This window comes from Phascolarctos cinereus, unplaced genomic scaffold (assembly GCF_003287225.1).
Source record: "Phascolarctos cinereus isolate Bilbo 61053 unplaced genomic scaffold, phaCin_HiC Scaffold_4;HRSCAF=312, whole genome shotgun sequence".
In the NCBI taxonomy this organism is placed as follows: Eukaryota; Metazoa; Chordata; class Mammalia; order Diprotodontia; family Phascolarctidae; genus Phascolarctos; species Phascolarctos cinereus.
Window position 1 is genome coordinate 570,435,296 of NW_027555847.1, and position 15,159 is coordinate 570,450,454.

The 15,159-nt window shown below is 38.8% G+C and overlaps 1 protein-coding gene across 4 annotated transcripts in view; it reads left to right on the top strand.

Moving 5' to 3' along the window:
* Positions 1-15,159, top strand: part of LYRM4 (LYR motif containing 4) — a 214,112-nt gene that overhangs the window by 56,068 nt on the left and 142,885 nt on the right. For all 4 annotated transcript variants that reach the window (XR_002321931.2, XR_013486274.1, XM_020973823.2 and 1 more), the window contains exon 2: positions 362-482. Coding sequence is in view for 2 of the 4 variants with exons in the window: in XM_020973823.2 (XP_020829482.1) it covers positions 362-482 (121 nt within the window). In the remaining 2 variants the exon portion in view is untranslated. The remainder of the gene's footprint in view (positions 1-361; positions 483-15,159) is intronic.

Here is a 15,159-nt window from a genome sequence, read left to right on the forward strand (position 1 = left end):
CTTTGTCATGATCACTTATAGGATTCTGATGTGAACAGAACTGAAATCTTGACTTCTTACCTAAGGCAAGAGGCAGAAAAGTTGTAAAGATAGAGCAGGAGACAGAAAGCTCATCTGGGCTCTAGTTATCATGGATCCTCTGCCAGGTTTTTAGTGGATTAGTTTGGAAAAAGATAATTTGACCTTCCAATTCCTGCTTTTTCCCCAAGGACTTCCCCAAAGACTCATTATAAATGAGTCTTTGTTGACAAAAGTAGGTCATCCAAAGGAGGGATCATTGATACAGGAAACCATTTTAATGCATTTAAAAGGCCAGATTTTGACAATCTTTTTTTTTCTTTTTTTCCTCCCATCTGTTTAGAACTTATGCCATTAGAAGGATAAGAGAAGCCTTCAGAGAAAATAAGAATGTAAAGGATTCTGCACAAATACAAATGCTAGTCAATAAAGCCAAAAGAAACCTAGAAATAATTCGGCGACAGGTAAGATATGCACTTTGATCTATCAATCTATGAGGTTATCGGCTTGAATACTTGATCTACCAATGTAGACCATGATTTGTTGAAGTCTTAGCATCCTGGATGGTTGGTTCCACCCAACTCACTTTCTCTGTTTTTTTTATTATTTCATGAGTCCCAGGGTAATACTTGAATTGCTTGTGACTGGCCTGCTTCTTTTTCTGTCCATAAATGTCCTTGATGATGTTTACAATGCCATTTTTTGATTTTGTCATCGTTGGCAATATGCTACATCCTACCTATATCTACCATTTTCTTTTGATGGAAAGATATATCAAAGATTTAATCCCTCTCTCTTTTTTTTTTAAATTTAGAACATATCATTTCTTCATCCTTCTATGTATATGAATTCTGTCTCATTGAGTCTTAAATCCCACCTCTGTTATTCATTTAGAAATAGAAAGAAACACCTGGAAATTAGGAAGTCAAAGCAATCTACAGCAAGACATCAGATATCCAGAATCCTTGAAGAATAATTTGCTAGGTTAACAGTTTTCCATATAGTTGTATGTTAGTCCTTTACGTCCTAAATTTTTATTTTAATTAAGGGTTTCTAACAGAAATTTTTTTCTTAAATGGACTAAAATATTTTCCTGCTTTCTTAGATAACAATAAACATAAATTTAACCTGGTGTCAATATCATTGATATCACTATCAGTTATTATGATATTCTGCAGTTGGAGAATGATGTAGGACATACTAAATGAATTGTGGCTCTGAAACTTGGCTTTCTTGAAGACATTCTTTCTTGTGAGCATGAATTTTGCTTTTATATATCTTTCTTATGAAGGTAGAGTGAAGCAGCTCCACAAATTCCCAGGCAACATAATAAGGTTGCCTTTCTATAACATTAATTAGGGAATGAAAGACTAAAGCAGCCTTCTCTCAAGTGGTTCTTTCGCCCTCTGGGATATCATGTTCTAATACTGTTGCCCTTAATGTCCATTTGATCATTTGCACCAGTACAAGAAACTGATTGTGACATCAGTTACACAGTGTTCAGCAGGCACCTCATCAGTTTCACCCACTCTTCTCTATCCTTTACACCTTATTGGGGAGGGGAGGAGAAGAAGGATGAGATGAAAGAGAAGAATCTTGTCCCTCATTCAATAATTTGTGCAAGGTTATTTGAGGAAAGACTCAAAAACCAACAAATTTCTCATGAGAAAAAAAATGACATTTCTGATGATAGAATGATACCAGCCTACCATTTCCCCTAAGTTCACTTTAATTTTTCACTTTCAAAAGAATCCTAAGCATCAGCAGCATCAAAAGTTGTATCTGACCTCTGTAAAGCTGAGACTTTGTGTAGATAACCCTTTATGAACTGTTCTAATGTAATGAAGATAAAGCACAGATAGTTAAAGCCATGAATGATACCAAAATCTGTTTCTTGGCTTTTGAATGCAGCCAGAAATCTTTACATCCAGTTGTGGACAAACGTTGAGAGATGATCATGCTAGAATGGCTCCAGCTTCACAGATGCCCCTAAGAACGCACTCACCTCAGGAAAATGAAGTCCTTCTTTTAGGAAACTGGTTGAACTGGGTATTCTTGTGTATTTAACCTCAAAAGTATTGAAATAGAGTCAAGAAAGTCATCTAAGCATGGTAATAGCCATCTTTACCCATTATTGTCTTTGGCTGTTACTGAGATGATAACACTTTTTAAAAGATGCATGAGAATTGCTATCTGATAAGTGCCACTAGTGTGTTATAATTCTGCTACTCGTCTTGTCTCGTGATTTCTAAGTATCTTTGGCATAAACATCTGTCGTGTGTCTTTGTATGCCAGTGTGGTATATATGCTAGAAAATTTAGTCAGTACGATAGTTAGAATTGGGAATAGAAAGGTTGAAGTCATGAAGGGCAGAAATCTCTAGACTGAGAAACAGGACATCTGAGTTCTAGTCCTGACTTTACTACTAGTAATTAGTAAAACTGTAACCTTTTGTGGCCTTAGGCAAATACTTTTGTCACTCTGGTCTCAGCTTCCTTGTGAGGAGATTGGTCCAGATTATATCTCAACCACTTTCTAGCTCTAACTTTCTAACTTTCTGTGGCTTTTATTTAATTTATTATCAACATTTTTTCAATGACATTTCATATAGGAGTTCAGTATCAATATTTAAAAAGGAAATAAAGGTTACCAAGTGCTTTGAAATCTTTGGCAGCTATGTACCCTGGTGCTTTCTTTCTGGTTTGGGGAAAGAGAGGGAAGAAGCTTTAGGAGACTTCTCCTGATCAGAGACCTTACCCCATACTCTGCCATCTGGATTATTGCTTCCACTAATAGTATTAGGTAATGATTTGACATGATTCCTATTGAAATAGCTCAAGCTGTAATCGAGATCAAAATCTGAATTTCCCAGGAAACCTGGAAATGATAAGAACATACAGCTAAAAACGGATATCAGCATGATATTGCTGTACTTTGGTAGGATTTTCCCAAACAACAGAATAAAGATATTTATTTCATTGATGCTCAGCTGAATTCTAAGCTGAAATTAACTTTGGTTTAGAACTTGGTCAAAATCATTATATAACCATGAAGTCTGGGACTCACGTATTTTATAGCTCAATGTGAAGGCCGATTAAGCCAACCCCAAAATGAAGTTGTTCAGCCCTTTGCAGTAATCAAATATTAACAAATCTAAACCCTAAGCTTTGAATCCTAGTGGGCTTCTATGTCCATTTGCTTCTTAACTGCCCTAAGAAGAAAGTATATTATTCTAAGAACACTTAGCCCCAGAATTTCTTTGAGTATCATTTGTGTGTGTTTTTGGTAGACTCTTGCTATAGTGATGTTACGTGGATGAAAATTTGATGTTTAAGGTAGTTAATTCTGGTTTGAATTTCCCTGGGTAATTTCTACATACTAAATGAAGAGCATAGTGCATAGAGAGCAGGCCTCGTAGGTAGGATGACCTGAGTTCATGTTCTACCTGGGACACAGACTGGGCTCTGGTACCCTCAGTCAACCCTCTGAAACAAAAGTCATTTGTCTGCTTGGTAGTGGGAGTTACCTCCCCAGGGAGTGCCCAGCACCAATGAAACAGGTCTTGACCAAAAAAAAACATAGTTACTATCAAAGAGCCATGAACTTGGCTCTCTGAGAAGTATTCAAAGGATCACTATGTACAGAAATATTCATAGCAGCACATTTTGTTGTAGAAAAGAACTGGAAATTAATGGAGCACCCATAAGTTGGAAAATGACCGAGCAAGTAGTACACGAATATAATTGCATTATTGTACTATAAGAAATAATGAAAGGGATAAAATCAGATGCCTGAGAAAACTTATCTGCACTGGTAGAGGCGGAAGTGAGCAAGACTAAGAGAACAATGTATATAATGACTGGATCAAGTTTTAAAAAAAGGACTATTTTTGAAAGACTTCATAACTCTTACCACATAAGGATGAACCATGACTCCAGGGGACTGTTGATGAAACATGCTTCCCCACCTCCTCACAGATAATGAATGGACCAGAAGCAGAGACCAAGAGTTGTATTTTTGGACATGGAAAATGTGTAGAATTGTTTTGCTTGACTATGCTACAAGGGAGGTTGGGTTTCTTCAGAAAGGAGGAGGGAATTAGGGGAAAGATAGCTAGTGATGGCCCCCTGGTCACCCTAAAAGGGAGAAGAGTATCAATGAAGCGCTTAAAAGAATGTCCAGAAGAGAGCAGAAGCAGGTTCAGGGGGAGAACTAAAATGTTGAATGTATAACATACTTTTTAAAGCAGGAAACAAGTTAGATGTAATAAAGATACAATTTCAGATGCAGCTTTCTTCTTTGTATATGGAAATGTTCAACTTTGCTGATGTTTGTTAACTAATACATAATATATACATATGCAAATATATATATATGCAAAAAAAGACCCCCAAAATAAACAGTTGTCTCAAACCCTTCCATGAGGAGAGGGCTTTTGCATTTAGTAGTAGTCAGGTTTCCAGATGATCCTTGAAAGGTTTCCCTAGCACAGTGAACAGTCAATGTTAGATAAAGTTTAGCATGAGGTCTGAAAAGTAGAGATGAATTCTGTATCAAAATAAAGAACAAGTTTATAATTTGCAAGCTAAGCACAAACAGAAGAAAAAGTTCTGCATGGTGATAGATCAATGCAGATGGAAGTGCTGGACTGGATATACTCTAGTCTTGGTTCATCTCAGGACTCATTCCTTTGGAATGCCATTTATACTCATATGTTCACAGTCCATGAAAAAATACAATCAGTTTTGCATAATTGACTGCTTTCTACCATCTTTCCTGTTTGTTCACAAGCTAACACTTTTTTAATTGAATAATTCAAATACTGAGTGCATCTGACATCAAAATCTTGAACCTGCATTTTGAAGCAGCTAAAAGTAGACCTTATGTAAAACCTTAAAACTTAAAAGCACTGAAGCAGATGTTGCATGTAGGTTGCATTTTTGTTGACTTTTAGTTTTCACTGTATTGTAGCTCATCTTAAACTTGCCGGTTTTCTCCTTATTTTTCTTCTTTTGGCATATCAGTAGAAGCAAAGTAATACACCCAACTCAATAGTGCTTTCTGGAGTCTCAAAAATCAAATCTCTTTTTGCTTTTGTGTGCTAATTTATAGTTTAGCTTTAAAAGTGACCATTGAAAAGTAATGTCCCTAAATAACTATTTGAATGTGCCTAGTGGGAAATGAGAAGCTAGTGACTAATGACTGTCATCACTTGTTGTCATTCCATGTAGTATCTACCTTAAATGCCCTAGCCAGTGCTTATAATTTGATGAGGGAGAAGTAGAATTGCTTATCCAGAGTGCTTTCATGCTAGTCAGGTAATAGGACTGTCCCCAGACCTTTTGAAAAGTAATGAGATGAGCACTTCCTCCTCTTCTTTGCAAGGGTGGATGACTATGAGTCATGCTGCATGTTATGTTGGATTTTTTCATTGTATTGGTTAGTTTTGCTGAACTGGTTTTTCCTTCTTTCTAATCTTTATTATTAGGTATAGCTCTGTGAGGGGAGGAGTGGAGGATATACACTGGGAAATGTAGGTAATGTAAAAACAAAAGATAGAAATAAAAATTATTTTTAAAAATGAGATGACAACCTACCACATTCTCCACCTGCTCCATGTTATCCTGCACCATACCCCATACCTATGCACATATAATTTAACCATTGTTTCTAATGGGTTCTAAAAATTTCTCTGTGTATATGTAGCCTATATCATATTGTGTGCCATCTTGGGAAGGGTGGTGGGGAGTAAGAGGGAGAAAAATTTTAAACTCAAAAGCATATGGAAGTGATTGGTGATAAATCAAAATAAATTAATAAAAAATAAATAAAAATTTCTCAAATTTATTGGTTAGGACAATCCAAATGAAGAAGGGGAATTCAGCACCAGGTGAGCATTCAAATTCAAAGATTCATTCAGAACCGTCAGTTGAGAACATTTTCGAAGTCTCCCTCAGACTTACATAGGACTCTACGCAGTTTCATACATATATGACTTTGGGCAAATCTCTACCTTTCTAGGCCCCAGTTTCCTCATCTGCAAAATGAGAGGATGTATGGCTACAACAGAGAAAAATGGAAAATTCAACTGCCCTTGATGAACTAAAAGTGAATAGCAAACAGACAGCAATGTGGAGGCACATGGTGGGTGTGGAGCTCATGGGTGGACCAGTGAGGAATACTAAAAAACAGGAGTGAAATACATCCTCAAGGAATTGTGCAACAGGAAGAGAGAAAATAGGTTGGCCATGTGGCAAAAGCAAGGGATGACAGGTGGTACCACTTGTATCCTTGTAATGTCAGGAGAAAGAGAGAAAGACTTCTAGTCTATTTAGGTGGACCCTTTTCGGAGAACTTATAGGAAGACATACACCACAGTCACCAAGATGATCAGACATGGATGGGTTGCCGTCTGCATTTTTGGAGGGAATTCATGGATCCTTGAAGATCTGTAAGTCCATATTTTCTTTCCTGCTCTCTACTAGGGACCCTGCCTTATGGGATTTAGGTAGATTTCAGTAGCTTTCCCTGTGACAGCTGAGGAAGAGGTTTGGGATGCCATTAGGCTCCTCTTCTGTGGCAAAGTGCCTGGTGCTGATTCTGTTCTAGCTGAGATTTACAAACAAGGTAGAGGGTCCACTGCTTGTACAAAAGTTGGAATTTTCCAGGTTATATGGGAAGAGGAGGTTATCCTCCAGGAATTCAAGTATGCCTCCTTTGTCCATCTCTATAAAGGTCAAGGAAATAGTTGTCCTATGACAATCACAGGGGGGTGTCTCTCTTAGTCGTTGCTGGCAAGATTCTTGCCAGAGTTCTTCTTAATAGTGTGATCCTTCACCTGGAAGATGATCATCTACCCGAGAGCCAGTGTGGCTTCAGAAAGGTCCAGGGAATAGTTGATATGATGTTTACTACTCAACAATTCCAGAAGATATGCCAAGAGCAGAACAGAAGTCTGTATATGATGTTTGTCAGTCTGACCAAGGCCTTTGATATTGTCAGTCATGAGTCTGCTTGTGGAAAATTATGGGAAGATGTGGTTGCCTAAAGAAGTTCATCAATATTGTATGCCAGTTTCATGATGGCATGTTTGCATGGGTTCTGGATAATAGGCAATGCTTTTGCACTTTCCCAGTCACCAATGGAGTGAAGCAGGGCTATGTGCTTGCTCCATGCTTTTTAGCATGATGTTTTGAGCAATGTTGTCAGATACCTTCAACAGCATCAAGGTCAGCTACCACACTCTCAGTAAATTGAAAAGGCTACAAGCCAAGACTAAAGTACAGGCAGAGTTAGTGCATAATTTTTTGTTCACAGATGATTGAGCATTCATTGCAGCCTCTGAAACAGAGATGCAACAAAATAAGAATTGATTCTCTGCCACTTGTGCTAATTTTGGCCTAACAATTAACACCAAGAAAACACAGGTTCTCCATCAGCCAACAGCACACTAGCCATACATAGAACCATTGGTTATATCAAATAGAGAAATTTTGAATGCTGTTAATAAGTTCACTTACCTTGGCAGTATACTTTCCAGGGAGGTACATGTAGATGATGAGGTTGATGTGTAGGTTGCCAGAGCTCGTTCAGTGTTTGAGAGGCTCTAAAAGAAAATATGGGAAAGAAGAGGTATTAGACTGACTACCAAACTGAAGATCTACCAAGCTGTTGTGCTGACCTCATTATTGTATGTCTGTGAAACCTGGATAGTACACCAGTGGCATGTCAGAAACTGAATTATTTCCATTTAAATTGTCCTAGGAAAAGTCTGAAAATCACCTGGCAAGATAAGATACCAGATACTGAGGTTCTTTCTCATGCTGAACTGCCAAGCATTCAAACTCTAATTCAAAGAGTGCAACTCTGATGGGCTGGCCACATTGTTTTAATGCCAAATGGATTTTTGCCTAAAAGACTATTTTATAGAGAACTCACACCAGGCAAGCACTCACTTAGAAGTCAGAAGAAGCACTGCAAGGATACTCTCAAGGTCTCACTGAAGAACTTTGGAATCAGTTGTGAGACATGGGAGACACTGGCCCAGGACCGCCCAGCATGACATGCCTGCATCAGAGAAGGTACTGTGCTCTATGAGCAAAGCAGAATTGCAGTAGCCCAAAAGAAACATGGGATGTGCAAATTTAGAGACATTTCCATTCCAGATGTTCTCATGAACTATTTGTGCCCAGCCTGTAGTAGAGCCTTTCAAGCTCATATTACTCTCATCAGCCACAGTCAGACACACACTGTACCTTGGCTTCAACACAGTGATGTCATTTTGGTCTTCTTCAAGAACAAAGGATAATAACCACCCTGTAGCTTACCCCTCTCCCAGAAGCAAAGTCAGGAAAGTAAATTCACTTAATAATGTTGGCCAATGCCATTTCCTTCATATTCATAGGGTGCCCAAACCTGTCGACTTCCATAAGCCCAGGTTTCTTCAAGGAGGATAAAGTAGTGGTTGGAAGGGAAGTCACTCCTTGCTGGGTCTCAATTTCCTCACCTCTAAAAATGAGGGACTTGTATTGGGTGATATGTTGGCTCTGATCTTCCATCATTGCTAACATTTCATTGCATTCCTTGACCCTGCCTCTTTTCCATCTTGCCTATCACCTCTCTTTTGATAAGAGCTAAAAAAAAAAAAAGAGTGGGAAGAATAAACCAGGGAAATTCATTTCATTTACTAGTATAGTAAAAGAGCACTGGACTGAACCTCAGAAGACCTGGATTCGAGGTCTCATTTTGACTTTTCCTAACAATATTATGGGTATGAGTCATTTAACATATGAAAACACCAGTTTTTTCATTTGGAAAATGAGGATAAATAATAATACTGACGCCTCCCACATCATATGGTTGTCACGAGGAGGGTATTTTTTTAAGATTCTAAAATGTTAATACAAATGTTATTATTAACTAGGGAGGCAGTGTAGCACAGTGGAAAAAGCACTGGCTCTAGACAGCAGCCCTGACTTCAAGTCCACTTCTGACTTACTGCCTGCATGCCTTACTTAACTTCTCTGGGCTTCCCTTTCATTTCTTTATACAATGCTGGGGAAGTTGGAGGAGGGGGTAGATTAGATGGATTCTCAGGTCCCTTCTATTTCTAGATTGCTGATCCTATGAGCCTTCATTCCTTCCCATAATCGATGTGTCCCTAAAGTTGAACTGAATTTTTAAAAATTATACCGTATTTAGGGTAATTCACTCTTCAGAGGAATTATTTGGTAAACATTGTTCCACAAAGTGAATATTTATTCTCTAGTCTATTTGTTATGTAAATTTTTATCAGATTAGCTTAAAGCTATTCATTCTTGTATATGTTTGCATACTGTATCTATTTCATCTCTTTCCGAATGCAGACAAGTCTCACTGGTCCACTTTGTGAATTATCTTTGGCCCTGTTAAGCTAACTTGCCTCATTTTGCCCAATAACGGTTCCCAGGCTTTGTCCTCTTACTGCACAGTCATTATGTGCTCAGAGGATTGAGACTGATTTTTATATACCCTAATTGGAGCATAGAAATCTGCTTTTAACACATAATCTGTGGATTTCAAAAATCATAGAATGCAAGATTGGAAAGGATCCCAGAGTCATCTGCTCTAATTCCTACACAAAATACAAATCCCTTCAGCAACATCAAATGGAAATATTGGCAGTTAGGTGGGGTAATTGATAGAATGTTAGACTTGGTGTCAGAAAGACCTGAATCAAAATCCTTCCTCAAATACTAACTGAGCAAGTCACTTAACCTCTCTCAGTTTCCTCATCCATAAAATGGGGATAATAATAGCTCCTACTGTAGAACATAATTGTGAAGGTCATACTTTGCAAGCCTTAAATCGCTACACAAGTGATATATTATGTTGGATGAGCTACTATTTAGTATTCCATTCTGTCATTCTCCCTCAACTCCCACCCTGGTCTCCCAAACCGCCCCCAACAGGTAATCAACAAGTAGCGCTGTGAGATGATACAACTGGGAGAAAGAATGAGGAGAGGCCTTTACCATAGCCTTCCTTCCTGAGGACATTCTTCCCTCCACTTCCTGATCCTCTATGTTCTCTTCTGTACCAGAAATGGAAATAGGTATAGAAATTCTTTCCATCAGCACTCTTACCATTACATACCTAGATTGCTTCAGATTAGATCAAAGGATTAATTTGCATATATTATAGCAGATGAAAAAGAAACATTGCCAGATAAAGAGGTTATGCATTGAAGTGCTCTGTCCTGGACCTGCTTTTGAGAGAAGCAGCATCAATTTGTATACAGCAAGGAAAATTTCCTCTTACACTGAATTCCATATCCCTTAGTTCTGTGTGGTCTTAAGCTTTGGGGAAACGAACTCCTGCAGCATCATTGGAAGGAGGAAGAATCTGGGAAATGTTTAATTTTGTGGCCTGGCCTGTATGTGACATTGGCTTTTTAAAATAGGTTACAGTCTACTGGAGTGGGAAACCTTCAGCCTGGAGGCCACATGGTTCCCCACCCCTGGACTCGGTACCCCAGCTGCTAAAAACAGGCCTAGTTGGAAAATTGAGACCTGCTCCCCTACATTGAGCTTTGACCAGAATTTAAAGAAAATCACAAAGTCTGAGGGAAACTCCATCCCAATATTAAACCTTTCTGTGAAATGCTACAAGTGGTAGAGGATCTTTCACTTAATATGCTGTATGTAATTCAAGTAAATTTCCATTCTCTTCCTTGCAGGGCATAGTCCCCCTTTCTCCCTAGTGGCTCATTGTGGCAAGGAGGCTGCTCAGGTTCTCAAGTGGAGCACAAGCTCTGGCAGGCCCCCATAAATGCAAATAACCCACATTTATAGAGTGCTTTGAGAAGGGCAAAATGCCTTCCTCACCACTACCTGTGAAGATTAAGCTGTAGGCAGTATAAGTATTACTATTGTCCACTTGACAGGTGAAGAGACGGAATCTGAGAGAAGTAAAATGACTTCCTTAAGGCCACACAAGTTCCAAATGTGGGATGAGAGCCCTGATTCCTCCTTTCTTCTGCCATCTTTCTTAGCACCAATCTTCTTTACTGCCTTTTCTGTGTCAGGCCCTCCGTGGATCCATGCCATCATCAGTGTGGACACTCCCTCCACTAGTACAGTTCTCAGCTTTTGGAAGTTGTCAGCAAGCATTTATTAAGAACTTACTCTGTGCCAAGCACTGTTCATAAGCACTGAAGGTATGAAGAAAGACAAAAATGGTTCCTGCTCTCAAGATGCTTACAGTGTAATGAGGGACACAACAGAAAAATAACTATCTACAAATAAGGTATATACAGTATAGATTGGAGGTAATCTCAGAGCTTTCTTCTGTCCACCTCATATTTGTTACTTTCCTACCCATATTGTTATGTAAATCCTCCAGGACCCAATGTGCTGTGGCCTTCTTCCTCTTGTTATTTTAATAGTTCATAGGCACTGTGTGGTACTCTGGCTGGAAGGTCTTATTAAGCTATAAAGTATAATGTTTATACACTAAACATGGCCCTGGAGCAGGACCAGCACAACAGAGGTCGCAGAGGCCCATTGCCTGGCCTCCCCAGGCATGCGCATTATTTCTGGTCACAGCAGTTCATTCAGTTTTTTATTGTAGTGGGGTTATGGTCTGTGTTGGTCAGTGAAATCACAGATGTACTAAAAGTATCTGTTAAGTAATTTTTAAAAAATCATTATGCACCTTTATTTACACAAAGAACCTAGAAAGGAAGCGGGACTATGAGTTTTCTTTAAAGTTGTTAGATTAAGAGAAAGGGTACCACAATCAAATGCTCTTGTGTTCCTTCCTTTCTGCTTAGTCAGGGCTTTTCTATTGCTGTGAAACTTAACTTGATACTTAAAGATGAGAGACAGGGCAATTGCAGTTGTCTCCATGAGGAAGGATTTTGCTGACCACCTACTCTTTTATCTGCTGGCAGAATAAAATCTCTTAAGAATAACATTTGGTGCCCACATTCTTGTCAGAAGTTGCCTAAGCCACACTCTAAACCGCTTAGCAGGACTGGCCTTGGTCAGCAGATGTTTATTAAGGGTCTGCTGTGTACAAGAGCTCTGTCCTAGGATGTTAGATGAGGAAATGCAAGGTTTAGATAAGACAAAGCCCTTTCTCTGCTGGTCTAGTTGCCTGACAAGACAGTGATAATAATCCCTATTATATGTTTGTTAGAGAGGTACAGATCAAAAAGTGCTTTGTGAGGTTCTGGTAATAAGAAAGTATGCCAGGGCAGGGGTAAAGTGGAAAGTAAAAAATGTGAGGTGGACAGAAGAAAGCTCCCAAGGGAAATAAGATATTCAGGCAATGAGGTATAGAAACCCATCCTGCCCTACAGGAAAATAGAAGAGCAAGGGGATAAGAGAAGGAGGGACGGGGGAGATAGAAGGGAGGGCAGATTAGGGGAAAGGGTATTCAGAATGCACTCTGTCTTAGAGTTGGGGGAGGGACAAGATGGGGAGAAAATTTGGAACTCAAAACTTGGAAGTGAATATTGAAAACTAAAAATAAATAATGAATCTTTTAAAAATTAAAAAATAAATAAAATAAACATATACATATATATATATACATATATATATATTGTGTGTGTATATATATATATATATATATATATATATATATCTGAAAGCTCCTAAGGGTACATTAAAAGATGAGTTAAGTATTTAATGTCACCACTGATGTCTGATGATTCTGGGCAGCAGGTGGGGGTAAAGGGAAAACCATCATGGGTTGAGCTGAACCCATCTGAGTGAACAGCTCTGCTCACCAGAACATAGAGAACTAAAGCTGCAAACCTTGGCAGACTTGGATTCCACAGCAGCCATCATTATTCAGAGTGGGGAGTTCCCTTCTCCACTTACATTCCCAACAAGGGAATTACCACTTGTGGTGGCCTTATCTTGACACAAGAGAAGCTCAGACTTCAGAAACAAGCTGGGTTGAAGATTAGGAGAGGAGGAAAAATTTATGTATCTTTTATTGTTTTTTATTTTTGTCTGAGGACAGCTAAGTGGTGCAATGGATAGTCTGGGCCTGGAGTCAGGAAGATGAGTCTTCCCCAGTTCAAATCTGGCCTCAGATACATACTAGCTGTGAACACCTGGGCAGGCCACTTAACTCTGTTTGCCTCAGTTTTCTCATCTGTAAAATGAGCTGGAGAAGGAAATAGCAAACCACTCCAGCATCTTTGCCGAGGAAACCCCAAACAGAGTCATGAAGAGTTGGCCATGACTGAAAATTACTGAACAACATTTTTATTTAAATGTTCATATGAACATTTTTTAAAAAACATATACAGTTCACACATTTGTAAAAAAAAAAGTTCCTGCAGAAACCCAGATTTCTGCACCATGAAATTGCAGGCACCTTTTTCAGAAAAAAAAAATCCTTTTGAATTTACCCATAATCAATCAATAAAACTTTATTAAGCACCTATTATGTACCAGGCACTGTGCCAAGCCCTGGAGATAGAAAAAGTGGTAAAAGATAGTCTCTGCCCTCAAGGAGCTTACAGTCTAATGGAGGAGACAACAAGCAAATAAATATGCACAAACAAGCCCTGTGCAGGATAATATAATAGTAGAGGGGAGACACTAGAATTAATAGGGGTTAGGAAAGGCTTCCTAGAGAAGGTGGAATTTTAGGTGAGGTTTAAAGGATCCTAGATCAGAAGGTAGTAGTGGTGCCAATGTTGTTTCTTCTGGCATTCTATCACTGACGGGCCCTTCAGGGACATGCCTCACTGCTTAACCTGGTCTTTAAAGTAATTAGAACTGATAACATCATGCTTATACAAGTAGGTTTTCTAAAGGGGGCAGATGACAAATGTCACAGATTTTAGAAAGGGTAGTACATGGTGGTTCCCTTAGTTTATTTTAATTAATGTTATCCATTACCAGCATCCTTTATGTGAGCAGATAGAGAAAGCATGGCCCTTCCCTGTTTTAGTCTGTGTACAAGTTCTCTTTTTCCCTAATTTACATGTACATATGTACAAGAGAATAGTTTCCTTTGGGCTGTGAACAAGCTGACTCCTTTAAATGAAAGAATTGATCAGCCTGAAAAATAGCATCTTTGCACAGTCTACGTAGGCAGTCTATGATTTTTAAGAAGTCACTGGACAGGGGCAGCTAGGTGGATAAAGCACCGACCCTGGAGTCAGGAGGACGTGAGTTCAAATCAAGCCTCAGACACTTGACATTTACTAGCTGTGTGACCCTGGGCAACTCACTTAACCCCATTGCCTAGCCAGAGAAAAAAAGGAGTCACTGGCTGTCTCAGTGCCCCACACAACTCTCTCAAACGGTAAGATGCAGAATAACCACTGGAGATGATTGGTAGTTCCCTCACCTACACTGATGAGAATGCCCAGAGAGGGAGCATGAGTGCATTCACTCCTACTCCCCATTCCATCCTTCATACAACCGCCAAAATAGTTCTTCATAGATCTGGCCACTTCATTTCCCTACCCAAAAAAACCTCATTGGTGTTGTATTGCATCCAGTATCAAATACACACTTAGCTGACATTTAGGGCTTTTCTTAATCAGACTTCAGCCTACCTTTCCATCTTTATTTTACACCGAACATTCTATGGTCAAACAAACTGTATGCTAGCCCCTCCCCCTCCCTAATCTCACCTTACCACATTTCTCTGCAGCACATTCATTCACACCATCCTCTCATGCCAGAAATACTTTCCCCCTCATCATCTCTGCTTGCTGACATACTTCTTTCTTTCAAGGCCTAGGGTGAGTTCTACCATGTGGTAGGAGCAGCATGTACTTTCTTTCTTTTTATCTTTTTTAATTTTAGACTTAAATACTAAAACAAATACATAATAAGAAAGAAAAAGAAATATAAGCTTAAATATTAAAACTTAAATATAAAATAAGAAAAGAAAAAAGTCATGCACAGCAGAATGTAAGAGAAGATTCAAAATGCATAGCAATAGATTTCTATGTGAAGAAAGTCTATATAATAAATACTACTTGTTGGGTTGAGAGCTGTCCGTCTTTGCTTCCTTCCTGTTCTCTGTTTTATATTTTTTTACTTTGTTCTTATTTTCCCCTTTCCCCTCCCGCCAGGCAACAATTAAGGATGGATATATTTATATGTAGATGTAGATATACGG